The sequence below is a fragment of the Armigeres subalbatus genome, chromosome 3 (genome assembly GCF_024139115.2).
Source record: "Armigeres subalbatus isolate Guangzhou_Male chromosome 3, GZ_Asu_2, whole genome shotgun sequence".
Lineage (NCBI taxonomy): Eukaryota > Metazoa > Arthropoda > Insecta > Diptera > Culicidae > Armigeres > Armigeres subalbatus.
In genome coordinates, this window is record NC_085141.1 from 424,880,090 (window position 1) to 424,894,103 (window position 14,014).

At 40.9% G+C, this 14,014-nt stretch overlaps 2 protein-coding genes across 6 annotated transcripts in view; both read right to left on the reverse strand.

Annotated features, from left to right (window-relative positions):
• Nucleotides 1-14,014, reverse strand: part of LOC134227396 (putative uncharacterized protein DDB_G0277255) — a 115,692-nt gene that overhangs the window by 27,272 nt on the left and 74,406 nt on the right. For all 5 annotated transcript variants that reach the window (XM_062708822.1, XM_062708824.1, XM_062708819.1 and 2 more), the window contains 3 exons: nt 10,999-12,213; nt 10,557-10,941; nt 9,811-10,487 (listed from right to left, as the gene is read on the reverse strand). In XM_062708822.1, coding sequence (XP_062564806.1) covers nt 9,811-10,487; nt 10,557-10,941; nt 10,999-12,213 — 2,277 coding nt within the window. The remainder of the gene's footprint in view (nt 1-9,810; nt 10,488-10,556; nt 10,942-10,998; nt 12,214-14,014) is intronic.
• Nucleotides 3,541-5,141, reverse strand: LOC134221407 (uncharacterized). Its single transcript, XM_062700597.1, has 2 exons — nt 4,151-5,141; nt 3,541-3,708 (listed from the first exon to the last, which is right to left on the reverse strand). The coding sequence occupies exon 1, from the start codon at nt 5,139-5,141 to the stop codon at nt 4,332-4,334; it is 810 nt and encodes a 269-aa protein (XP_062556581.1). The 3' UTR covers nt 3,541-3,708; nt 4,151-4,331.

Below are 14,014 nucleotides of genomic sequence, written 5' to 3' on the forward strand. Positions count from 1 at the left end.
ACGGTCTTCTGTTCTGTCCATTATTTCAAACCTCACCGATGCTCAGGTGCACGAGCAGAATTTGCCGAAAACCCCAGAACACATCAGTTGATGTCCAGATGGTCCAGATTAAGAAGAACCAGCCGACTAAAAAAAACTGCTGAGAAGACAAATCCTAATTATATCCAGTAGATAATATGGGTGATACGGATGAACGAAGCAAGTGAACATGAAGCAAAAAGGGATCGGTTAATTTGCAAAATGTGAACATCAAGAGCTATTCCGGTTTAAGAAATTATATTAAGGTACATATCTGATTATTTTCATATTATATTTTCTTGTGATGACAGTACATATGTATACAGAAGTTAAGTTTCGTTACTATTCAAAAATATTGTACAAAACCATATCTTTGAATTTGGATGGCATTTTAATGGTACGCTTGTTTTCCGATCGATCTTGTTGGTTCGCCATCTGCTGTTTATTTCGGTTATCCTTTCCCTGCGATGAGCCTGTATAAAAAATATTAAACATTATTAAGCACTGGTATTTAGTCAAATATTCTTACTGGTTCCTTCGTCTTCTGCTACAATATTTCCAGGATCTTCAGTAGATTCATGTCTATCGTTGTCATCTGGAAGATCCTCAATGAAAATCTCAGTTGCCCTTTTGGCGTCCTCGACATTCCGTGAGTAAATTACTCCCCGATCACTCCTGACGACAATCTTAGCTCCATCCCTTGCTAATATGGTGAATTTTTCAGTTCCAAATGTCGGGTCGGATTTCAGTCGTTTTTGCTGAGTAAGCACCACCCTGTCTCCTACGCCCAAATCCGATTCCTTGGCTCCTCGTCTCCAATCGGTATATCTTTTACTTTCTTGCTTCGAAAAGGTGTCTTTCTCCCTGACTTCCTCAAGATCGAGTTCCGTTATAGAGCTAGATTCCCACAGACAGGGGAACGTACCGCGAAACTTCCATCCGACTAATAATTCAAACGGCGTCACTCCAAGCCGTGAGAGAGGTCTAACCTTGTTATGATTGTGAACATAATTATCGAGTGCCAATCTCCAATTAGAGTTGTCTAACTTTGAGGCAGCCAGTGCTTTTTCACACCTTGGTTCTGCCTTTCAATCACCCCATTGGATTGGGGACTCAAAGGTATTGATTTCTGAACTGCGATTCCTCTGTTTTGCCATGTGTTGATGAATTTATCGCTTTGGAAAGGTGGCCCGTTGTCACTTTGTATGACCAACGGGTACCCCCAAACAACAAAGATCTTATTTAAAGCCTCGATAGTAGATTCTGCTGTAATTTTTTTCATTTCTGTGACATGTAGGTATCTGGAGTATGTGTCAACTACAACCAGGAACTCCCCGAATCCAAATTCTTTTTCCGTGAAAAAGTCAATCTGCAGAATTTCCCAGGGACCTCTGGGTAGTTCTCTGCTCGTCAGAGGAATCGGTGGGTTCTTTCTTGACAACAACAAACAAGTTTCGCAAGATTTCACGTATTTTTCAATTTCACTACTTATGCCAGGCCACCAGAAGTATTCTCTCATTATCCGCTTTGTGGACGATATGCCCATATGGCCTTGATGGGCTGACTTAATAGCTCTTTGACGCAATACTAGTGGTAGAACCACGCGATCATTTTTGAACACCAAATCTCCAAGCGTACGAAGATTTTTAGCTTGCGATTCATATTGTCGAAGTCCGGTGTCCCACAATCCGGTTTCAAGCGCCAGCCTAACGCTATGCAGCTCGTCATCGTGTTCTGAGAATGATTCTACTTCCTCCCACGTCAATTCCATCGCACCTGCGTCGAGAAAGTAAAGCAAGTGCTTGTGTTCCGCTTCGTCGTCAAATGATACATTCGGTGGATTCTGTACAACAAGTCTGGAAAGTGCATCGGCCAGATTCAGGTTCCCTGGAATTCTTTTCACATTGAAGGTATAAGGCTGCAATCGCAAAGCCCATGATTCCGCCCTAGTTACTGCTCGTTTGCCAATTCTATGAAGACCCCCGAATATAAATTCGTTGGCTTCGGCATCCGTTCTTATTGTGAACGTTATGCTCATCAAATACATTGAAAATTTCTCGACTCCCCATACAACAGCTAAAGCCTCCTTCTGCGTTTGGGGATACTTTTGCTCCGCAATAGTGAGGGTTTTTGATGCGCAAGCAATAACACGTGGATTATTCTCCTTGTCGAACTGCACTAACACGGCTCCTAATCCATATGGCGACGCATCGACGAACAACTCAGTCTCGTCATATCGGCTGTAGTAGCCTAGTGTACTTATTGCTTTCCATGAATCATTTTTAAGGTATTCGAATTCTTCTTCTAGTTCCGAGTCCCAATAAAACCTGTCCGATTTCGCCAACTCTCGTAATCTCCATGTCCGTTGTGCGCGGTGAGGAATAAATTTCTCGATGAAATTCACCAACCCCAAGAAACTCTTAACTTCCGCCAAGGTTTCTGGGCTCCGAAAGTTCTTGAGTGCAACGATTTTTTCCTCTGCCAATTTCCAGCCGTCCGCAGATACAATGAATCCTAGGAAATCGACCGACTGTTTCCCAAATTTACATTTTTCCTCGTTGATCTGTACGTTGTGGTTTTTCAAACATTCCATCACTTTTTCAAGATTTCTATCGTGTTCTTCCTTGGTTTTGCCGAAGATCATGATGTCGTCCAGATAGTTTACTACCCCTTCACATCCGGAGAGTATGACAGTTTGTAACACTTCCTGAAATATATCAGGAGCGTTACAAAGTCCAAATGGTAGCCTTTTATACCGGTATATACCATCGCCCGCGAAGAAGTTAGTTAGATGACGAGAATTTCGGTCCAATTCGATATGAAAGAATGCACTTTTCATGTCCACGGTTGAAAACCATGTGGCACCATGAAGCTCCATCAAAATAGACTCGAAAGTTGGCATCTTGAACGGTGTTCTATGAATTGACTTGTTAGGGCCTCTCAAGTCTATTACTAATCGTATGTCATCCTTGCCTTTAGGGACTACAAGCAATGACGAACAAAACGAGCGATCCATGCCCGGTGTGACTTTTTCGATTATTCCCGAGGACAATAAATCATCAAGTTTCTGCTTGGTCAATTCCTTGAATGCAGTTGGGATGTGGGTGTACACATTCCGTGACGGTGGAATTTCCGTATTGTATGTCAAGGTGACGGGAGGGATGTTGAATTTGAGGAATTCTGAGAAATGAGCGGCATGTTTCAAATGACAAATTGTTGGATCGCTCATGCTTTTCGACAGTTGTTCTAAACGTACTGGAACATTTAGTCCTATATCTAGCACGCTGTACCGATAATTGCTGTATTAAATCCCAAAAGCGCTCGCATTTCCTCCACAACATAAAACTTTTCGACCATCACTGGTCGATCTTCAGAAATGAACAACTCCGCTGAGAATACAGCAATAACTTTTATCTGCTCATTGGAGCCATAGCCTTTTAGTGGTCGATCGGTTTTGGGGCTCATTGTTACGATTTTCGAAGATGCAAAATTGTCGGAAGTTATTTTATCGAAAGAGAACTTGGTCACGGTATTCACTTGGGCCCCTGAATCGATCATAAATTCGACATTAATTCCTGCCACCTTTGCGTTGATGAGGGACATGCCAGTTGACCTCGTCCGAGTGCTGTGGTTTTGTACGTTGTCTATTCTCTGAATGCTTTCAAGATTTTGAGACTTGGGTGGTGAGTCCTGAAAGTAACACGATTTCTTTATTTTCTGGCGAATTTATCGAATAAACCATTCTGTAGCAACGTTATTATTCATGAACTACCAAAAAATATGAAGAAGCAGGATTGATGAAATGAGAATAATAATTTACAATGAACGTTATTTCATATTATTACACAAACCCTAATATCATCATATTTTTGGGTTTTCTGAAAACATATAACAATAATAATGTATACAGTAGCGTACTACATTCAATTCATATCTCATTTTTTTTTTTAATTATTTTATTTGCAATGCTCTTTTATATATTCCAATTCATCGTACCAAAATTAAACAAATGAGGAAATCTATTAAAACTGACTGATTCGAGAACATCAAGCCTAACCGTTTTCAAAATGAGAAAAAAAATTTAGGATTTGTTGCGAACCGTTTGCTACTCTGGATCTTCTGATTTCCGTACCTCATTGGTAATCTCCTGCTCCTCCGATGGGTTTGCAATAGCAGCAATTTTCTTTGGACCACCACGATCTTCCAGGTCAGCTGGTCGCTTCCACGATCTGTTTTGAGCCTTTTCATTAGGTGCCGAACAAACACGAGCTATGTGCCCAATTCGTCCACACGTATGGCATACTTTGTCGGCATTAGGACATGAAAATGTTGGTGATATACACTGCCGCACCTCCAGCAGGTAGTACTACGTTGGCTGCGCAAAACACCTTGATTGAAACCTCTCGTTCCTTCTTTCTAGAACCACGAGTGCCTCGTGATGGTCCCATACCACGCCAGTTTCCGCGGAAATTTCCTGTACTTCCGTGCACCTGCTGAGGGCTCCTGGAAACCAGTGCGAGAGTTGCCGTGTCGGAATTGCTGTGTGCCCTCTGAAATTCTTCCTCATTCGCCTTCTCCAACTCCCGATCGCGTACTAGGTCGATGAGATCTTTCATAGTACCATGTCTGACCCAATTCCTGTGTGCTAACACTCGAATCCTACTATCATTAGCACTCTTTGTGATCACTCTTACTACCGCCTCCATTTCCTCGTCGACACCGTAGTTGCAGAGTTTTGCTGCATTAGCAACTCGACGGACGAATTCGATGCTCGATTCGGTTTGTGACTGACACAAATTCATGAGCTTTCCTCTCTGTGATAAAATATATGCTCTGGACCCGAAATAATCGTCCAACCGCGCTATAGCGTTAGAGAACGGTTCTGAACGCTCATCGGGCATTCCGGGCGTCGATTCAGTCGTGTTGAAGATTTCGCGGAGCTTAGCACCTGCCTTGATTCGGAAAACCCCGAATTTTGCTCGCTCATCGGCCGAATTGACCAGCTGTAATGAGGCAACTAGAGTTTCCTTCCAGAACTCATAGGCTCGCTTGTCGATTTCCGATTCTCCTTCTGTAGGTACACACTCAGGTATATTCAAGGTACCTAAAGTCCAATTATTCATTGTAGAGAGCAAAAGGGACTCGTTCCTTGAGTCAGACACATCTTCCCGCATCGTACTTGTACGTGGATGACGAAGAGTGTCACCTAAGCCTTGATCTGCTGAGAGTCGAGTTACCTGCTCTCGAAGAAAATTATTTCGTTCGACAGCTTCCTTTAATTCTTTCATGAGCCTTTTCTTTGAAATTTTCCTGAAAAAAAAGGAAAATTCGTTCTTATTTCCTTTGACAATATTTTGAACAATCAATTTAGCCGAGAACATTTTTCTTATACTTTCATTTTCTTTTTTTTTCTATTCTTTTTTTTTCATTGTATGATGTAAATCTTGGTTCCTCATCTGAGGTTATTAGATCTAAAAGCTTGTTTGAAATCGGACTATTTTTATGATACAACGTTTTAAGAATTTCTTTGAAGGCCAAGTATTGTGCTCTGTACTTTAGTGGAAGTTCACCAGCTTCTGCATAAATGACATGGATGGGTGTTGATTGTAGGTATCTTAAACTGGTCCTGATTGATAGGTTTTGTACTTTTTCTATTCTATTAAAATCTGTTTTGCAAGCTGAAGCGTAAATGGAAATACCGTAATCTAGAACTGATCTTACTATGGAATTGTTGATTTTTTGTAAAGTTGCAGGATGGCACCCTCCTTTCTTTCTACTCAACATTTTGAGAATATTGATTTTTCTTTTGGCTTTGTTTATGGTTTCAGTTATGTGTGTTTTGAAATTGAGTTTATGGTCGATCCAAATTGATGAACATTTTTGATTTCTATAGGGTTGTTATTAATGTGTATAAATAAGTTATCCGGAGGGTTGTTAGCAAAGCAAATTGTACCTGATTTATTTGAATTTATTCTCATTCCTAGTAGTTCAAATTCATTGTTTATTATGTTTAAAGATAAATTCATTTTATTACTAGCTATACAAAAATCGTCACCTTCTATTACTAACCCGAAGTCATCAGCAAATTGTATTAGGAAACCTTCTATGGCAACTGCATGAAGTTAAGAAGTATAAATATTGAACAAAATTGGAGACAAAGGACATCCCTGAGGAAGTCCTTTATTAGTCTGTCTTTCCAATATCGTTCCATCATTAAGAGTTAATGTAATTTTTCTTTGTTTTAAGTACATATCTCGTATATTAAGTATATATATTAAGTATATATCTAAGTACAGAAATTAATAAAATTTATTTAATTATGATTTTTATGCATATTAGGGTTTAATAGAAACAAACGTGGTATCTAATCACTTCTATGCTATTCCATTGTACACATTGAACAAAAATTTAAAGGTACAGAGCTCTCGCGGAGCCTGCATCTGATTATTTTCGAAAGGCGTATTTCCACTATAAACATTTCAACAGGCTGATGTACGCGCCGTAACAACAACAGCTCCCGCAAAAGGTAGGAAATCCTTGTTTCGTATTTCTCATTAAAATATTCTTTATTACAGCAAATATAAGTGAAAATGCAATAAATATTGACTCAATATGAAGGATAGAGTAAAACCTACCTTATTCACACAAATTTCGCTAAGTTCCTATACTTTTGAAAGAATAGCGTAAGAACCATGTTTGGTAAATATAACCAGGATGGAAATCCGCCATTTTTCAAGTATCTCAAAATAACTTTTACTGAAAGAAAATATTATTTTTTTCATTACTATGGGCTAGTTTGCACCATATTCTATGCATTCAAACGAAAAACTGCAATGTTTACGTTTTGGCTGTTCCGCCCTTTTCAAATGTTGGTCTAGAAGTGAAATCACCCAAAATGCTGACATCACTGTATTACGTAGTCCATGACAACGTACAGATTCCAATATGACATTGGAAGACACGTTGTCAAAAGCACCTTCGATATCTATGAAAGCACCCAGACATGATTGCTTTTGAGAAAATGTCGTAAACAACTTTGTGCATGGACTTACCAGATTAGTTAGCATGTTGATTAACATGAAGAGACATGTTTGTCAAACAGTCATCACGAATGGTAATATGTTCTAAGCATTTCAGAAGAAGGTTAGAGGCTAGACAGATGGGTTTAAAACTCTTTGCTTCTTCATGTTTCTTTTGGGATAAACTTTACAGTGGGGATATGGGAATATACCCAGTAGTAAATTTACATATTAAAAGTTTTTTCAAAACATGTTGGACATGCTCAAAACATCTCTGATGTAGAACGGGTTAAATCCCATCCTCTTCTGGAAATTTTTAAGCAGCAAAGCTGTTAAGTGCCCATTGATCCGTTTTAGTAGTTATGATTCCACGAGCTTGAGCCCAAGACCCGTAACTATACATGAAAAGACATCAGTAACATCCGAATATACGCATCAAATAAGTGCTCCAACGCTTCTTCGTCGGAAGAAGTGTAGTTGCTATTTGGCTTGTGAATGTCGCCAACTTGGAATTCCTTGGATATCGCAAATTGGAAACATTTGCACAAAGTTTTATTCAGCCGGATCGCTCCGCATACCGTAGAGCCTTCTTGTAAGGGTTTCCGAGCCAACTTGAAAGACTCTGCCCTTGCTGACTGAATGGCGTCTGTTCCAACTCTTTCTGCTAAATCGGAATTTCCACCCTTGGGGCTCCTCTCGAGGTTTTAACAGAACGCGAAGGACAAGCTTCTTCGAAAGCTTCCACGGTATGCAACGATGTAGAGTAGACGGGATTGTGTCTTTGGGTGAGAAAATCAATCTCTCAAAATTTCAGCTCAATCGCTTGTTGCATAAGCTGGCGCAATTGATTTGAAGTTTGTATGGGGATTTCAGTCAAAATGTATAGGAAAATACACCTCGTAAGAGCTCAGAATTGCAAAAAGAGCAGTTGGTATGTTACAGAAAAAAAATCACAGAATAATGTATGATGATTAAATGAACCTTTACATAGTTTTCGGCTGATACGATTCGATCAATAAATTCAAAATACACAATTCAGCTTCTAATGAATTAGCCGAAAGCTACCTAAATAAAATATATTTTATGGGCTTCGTGGTCGTGCGGATAGTGACGTCAATCGTCTAGACGCATGTGCTATGGAGTGTGGGTTCGATTCCCGCCCAGTAAGGAGGAAACTTTTCATGATCGAAAAATCCTTCACTGGTCCACTGGGTGTTATGTGTCATGTCCGTTGTCTCATGCTAGGTGTTAAGAGTTCAGTCTGTACGACCTCTGGTCGAAGACGGTGTCCCTGTCTTGTTGTCAAGGGTACAAAGATCAATCGTTGCTGTTCTTTTATGTTGAAGATTTGAATTGAATTCTACCTGTAGTCATTGCGAATCAGGATATCGTTCCACGATTTCGGCATTTATAAGAACAGCAACAATGAAACCTAATCGATCAAGAACGTCAAAGACGAAACACAGAGTACACTGTAAAAAACGCATAATACTAATCCATATGACAATTTATTTTCAACATACTCATTGTCCCACCTTTGCTTAACCTCAAGTTGAGATTGAATAAGAGTAGCCGATTATCTCAGAGAGGCAAAAAGTGAAATACGCCATAGCTCCGGGCTCAATACTGTGCAGGTTGCCCTGGTAGCGTTAAGTTCTTTGTAGGCTCCCCCAACCATTCATTCGTAGGAACGGTAAGTATAAGGCCACGTCACACCAAGAATTATGGGTCACCTGTATGGTGGACTTTTACCACTAGAATAGGCATTATTTTTAGCCAGACTGTTCGTGTAGAGAAGGTTGTAGATAATACGAGCGGAAGGCAAATCTAACTTGTCTGTTGAAACGTTTTCTTAATCAGGAATATCTGGAGGGGGATCCTCCGAAGGATCCCTATCACCCTCATATAGAATTGTTGCTATACGTTTTCTTCCACTCAACTATTGCACATATAAATGATCAAAGTAGTTTAGGTAGTGTAAAAGCTTAGTCCACCATTCTAAAAATGGAAACTTTTTCACGATTCTAATCATGAGCGATAATTGCATACAGGGACTTACTATTGGGTGTGTGTGTGTGTGTGTGTGTGTGTGTGTGTGTGTGTGTGTGTGTGTGTGTGTGTGTGTGTGTGTGTGTGTGTGTGTGTGTGTGTGTGTGTGTGTGTGTGTGTGTGTATCTTCAATCTAATCCCCACTGTCCGGCAGTGGTATTATGGAAGAAAGCTGTCTTTAATAGAGTCAGCTTTAGCCCGGGAGTTAGAAGGTGCTAGCTCTACTGCAGCTCCAGTGACCCATTTCAGACTGCCTGGTAACTCACATCCAGTCCGAGGTCACTTTCACTAGCAATGAGCCCCCGCCTGTTTATGCTCCCATTATCAATTGGATAATGGATCCATAAACAAACTTCCGGATTTTTTTAATCCAGCGCGCATTTAATTTTGGAATCATATAAAAACATATTGAAACAATCTCACCAAATTCCAAAATCCAATCACTTCCACGAACAATTTACTTCACTCTTTCAAAGCTATACGGAGTAATTCGATAAATAAGGGATAAATAACCATCTATCTCTGGTATTATCACACAGCCACACATATTTCACCAAAAACATCCCCGCATACACTAACGACTTCGCGCACTCAATTAAGAAATACATTTTATTGAGGTCAAAATATATATCTGTAGATCAATCTTAGTCAATGTCGGCATGGTCTAGCTTCGTACCCGTGCATCTGATTGCTAGTCTAGAAAGGTATTCAATGTTTATCTTACCTCATAACCCAGTTTCTTCAGGAACAGCTTCATCAACGGAGGATCCTCTCCGAAAAATTTTGTCAACTTCTTCACCCGCCTGGGGTTAGTCAGATTCATCGGTTCCTTAGAACTAGCGTTCGCACCTGCAGCCCCCGCTCCCGTTGCACCCGCGCTCGCATTCATCGGTATGTGGTGCATCGACTGTGATCGCATCATTGCCATATCGTTCCTAATTTCTTCCAGTTCCTGGGCAACAACATGCTGGGAGCGCATCTCCGACGACAAATGAGCAACACTGCGAGCCAGCGTGACTACATGGGATTCCAATCTCTGGAAGCGCTTGTTGATACCTCGAATATCGCGTACCTTTCGACGTTCGTCCGTTCGTCTACGGTCCCGAATGGGACGCCCACTAACCGAACTGGAAGGAAGCGACGACAAGCTGCCGTGACGTCTCCGGCGATTAACTCGCTGACTGATTTCGTTGCTGGCCATCCGATTGCCAAGCATTTTAAGCACTTCACTGTACATAGATTCGAGGCCTTCCAGTTGGTTGCGAATCTGCTGGAGGCCTCCGTCAGTTTCAGATTCACTAACCGATTGCGTAGCGTCCCACGGACCTCCAAGAAGGGACTCCAAATCGAGAGAGCGAGTCGTGTTTGTCACGGAAGCACCGTCCGTGTCCAGTCCAAATACTGTAACGAATTCAACATGTTAAGTTTGTAAATTGAATCAGTTGTTCAAGACACTCCGAAGATACTTACAATGCTTCTTGAGCATGTTCTGCTCATGCTTCTTACTACTGGACGATAGTTTCAGATTGTGCATGTAGTTCTGAATTGTGTTCACAGAAGGTTGGCCTTTGGACGGTCCGATGGGTTGAGGATTTTTACTGGCTCGGTTGTAGGTATCAGTTCCATATTCTTGTTTGCCTTGATGTTTCGAAGAGTTTCCCGTCTTACTGTGGATGATGTTTTGGCCAACACCAGTGGGTGCTGCATGATACGACGTTACACCATCTGGCGACAACGGAGGTAATGGAGGAGACATGGAGGAAGCGCTTTCGGACATAGTGCTTTCCGGACGAATCATCATTCCTTTCATTCCTGGTTCGAGTATATTGCGCAATTCTGCGTCCACTACGTCGATCTGGAAAAAGATGAGAATTGAATTAATTTAAAATCATTAAATATGTTTGGATCATACCCATTCTGATTCTGATTTGCTTCGATTTCGTTCGGCATGTTCGATCATGTTCATGCCGATCGATTGCTGTCCAATACCTTTCCTCCCGCTGGAATACGCTGCACTACCTCGGCCCGAGTCTACGTTGGAGCTGTGATTCCCATTCCGATCGTAATCTGAACTGGAAATTGAATCTATTTGCTTACCCCCACTGGTGTTGGTTTGTACGACATGCGACGAATCCGAGGCAATCTGTACCACTGTGTTGTTGCCGTTGTTGGTTTGGTTCCCATTGACAAACTGCGATGGGTTTGATGTTTTTTGGAGCGATCTCGGACCTGCCGAGGGGCCACTGGACTCCATTGGATTGTGGTTTTTATCCATTTGATCGTGTCCATTATAACTGGATTCGCCAATGTTAATCGTCATATGACCCGCACTGTGTGGAATCTGTTGTTGATGCGGGATCGGACTATCCGAGTATTCAGCAAGTATTTTATGTCTTGTTTGAGGGGTATGCTGGAAGTTCACTGGGGTCATTTGAGGCGTGGATTGTCCCGTTTGGGGATGGTTGTGACGATAGTTATGAACATAGTTCTGCTGCAGTTGGCGGTTTTGTTGTTGCGCCGGGGTTTGAACGTTCACCCGTGAATTGTTGTGTTGTCGGAATCCTCCGTCATCGCTGTCGGTTCCATCCATTTGATTGGTAAAATTTTGAGGAGTTCTATTGATGTCTATTGTTGCTGTGTTAAGTTGCGGTTGCGACATAGCTTTCATGCTGCGGAAGCCGGTCAACGAATCAGCGTTGTATCCTTCTGCTGGATCAGCAAACTTCTTATGATAATACAGAGGGGAATCACCTCTGGCATTCGAACTCCACAAGTTAATATTGGATTGCGCGTGGTTCAAATTGTTACCTTGGTTTACTCCAGGCATGTGGAATGATGGCGATCCGAGACTATCGGCCTGTTGTTGGTGTTGAAGATGATGCTGCAGCATTGACGAGACGTTGTTCAGCTCGTCTTCAACGGTATCTGCGCTATCCTTCTTAAATTTGGACGAAATTAAGTCCTTCAGTTTATGATAATTTTTCGAGACTGATTTCTTCACTGTTTCCTTATCCTTGGAAAGTCCGTCACGCTCTGCTAGAGCTGTAACATCTTCTGGTAAACGCACCGCATTACGAGGGATCGTTCCGGTTATGGATGAATGGATGACTTCAATTTGCGCTTGATTCTGGGGAATAAATTATTTAATGAATTCATGAGACAAAAAATCATGCCCATTTGAACACACAGCACGCGATGGCAATCATTTACTTTTTTCGCTGTCCAACACAACACAAGTAAGCCATGGAAATTAAATTAAGCTTCCGAAAGTCTATCAGCCCTAGAAACATTCGAAACCCTTCATTGATGTGCAGAAAGTATGAATAAACATTTCCCATTTGCGAGCTGCCAATTCGCGTATCTTCCGTGCTTCGATTGTTGATGGGCAGAACGGGAAGATACCCGCGCCAGCATGAAAGATCTTCGCACTCAGCTGCAACAAGCGGAAATTTTCGTGCGCTTTTTATGACGGAATTTCGTTAGGGCCGTTTGCATTCTGTTATCGATTTTCCATCATCAAAGAAAAAACGGGGGCATCATCATCAGATGGGAAGATGGGAAACACACCCGAGAAGGATTTTTCGTTCATCAAATCAGCAATAACAATTACTAGGCGAAAATCCTTTTTTCGCTCGAATCCGCTGCTAAAAGTAGAATCCTAGACGAAATGACCCTGAAAATGGTTGCTTGGATGGTTCCCTCTTCGGTCTCAGTTAGTTCATTCAAAGCAAAAATCTTATTTTGACACCTTTTACAAGATTGTGTTGATAGCAGAGTATTGTTAAATCCTCTTCGTTGCCATGAGAAAAGGCCAATCATGAAATAAAAAGAATAAAGTTTTACTATTTTTCCAGGATAATCCAGAAACAACACCTACACCAAGTGTGAAATGTAACGGCACAGAGCGTGTGAGTGTATTATCCGAATACATAAACCTACTGTTGGCATATTTCTGCTAGTCAACTTTCAGGATCGATGACGGTAATAAATTTATTTCAGAATATTTCCCTTGAGAGCAATTCTACAATTTGGATGTGTAAAACGAGGTGATGAACTAAGTTCGATTGAACTAAGGATAGAATGGCTTGTGTTTTGTTTGGCGACGTAAATGAAGTATTGGCACCTCCCACTCCCCTCCCCCCTAGGTATCAAATTTCTTAAGTAAGAGTCTTCATTCTTCCCCAAACTTAAGGAAATTCTTTTTAACTTGTCATTTTAAAAGCTTGGAAGTTGTAAAAAACACAAATTCTGCAACCCCTCTTTACTTTATTGATAAACGCCCCTAGACATTCCGCTTTTTTTTCGTTTCTCCAATTTGGTCGCGCTTGCATTGGCTCGAGCAGCTATTAAGCTGCTCGTAAAACACTAAGCTACGAGCTGACAGAATTCCAGTTGGGGGAAGTAATGCGAAACATAATAAAAGAAGAAGCCATTTCTGGTATTATTGATGGGCACTCTCGCATGCATGAAATACAAATTCACCATTTGACCTATCTTTTAGGGAAACTCAAATTAAATGAGTTTTATGGTCGTTATTCGTTTCACCTATATCTCAAAAAAGGCCATGATAATAAAGGCCACTTTTTTTAGTTTTTGCAATAATTTTCCATAAAAGTAATAATGTGTGTCGTGTTGGAATGTGTTTATGTCGCTGATGTTTATGGTCAATGACGCAGGTCATTGCGGCCATCCCGAATAGAAGAGCATAACAAAAATTTAACACAATTTTAACATATTGTGATATTTATAACTTATTTTGATACAATTTAATTCTCAGTAGCCATTATGTTTCAAATGTTGTAGCAAGATTTTATCATAATATGATTTAAAAACACCGAATTGCCCAACAGTAGGCAATTAAAATAGATGTAGCAAAGTCTCCCAGCCATAGATATCACAATGCTGATATAATTTGAGAAGGTTGCCTT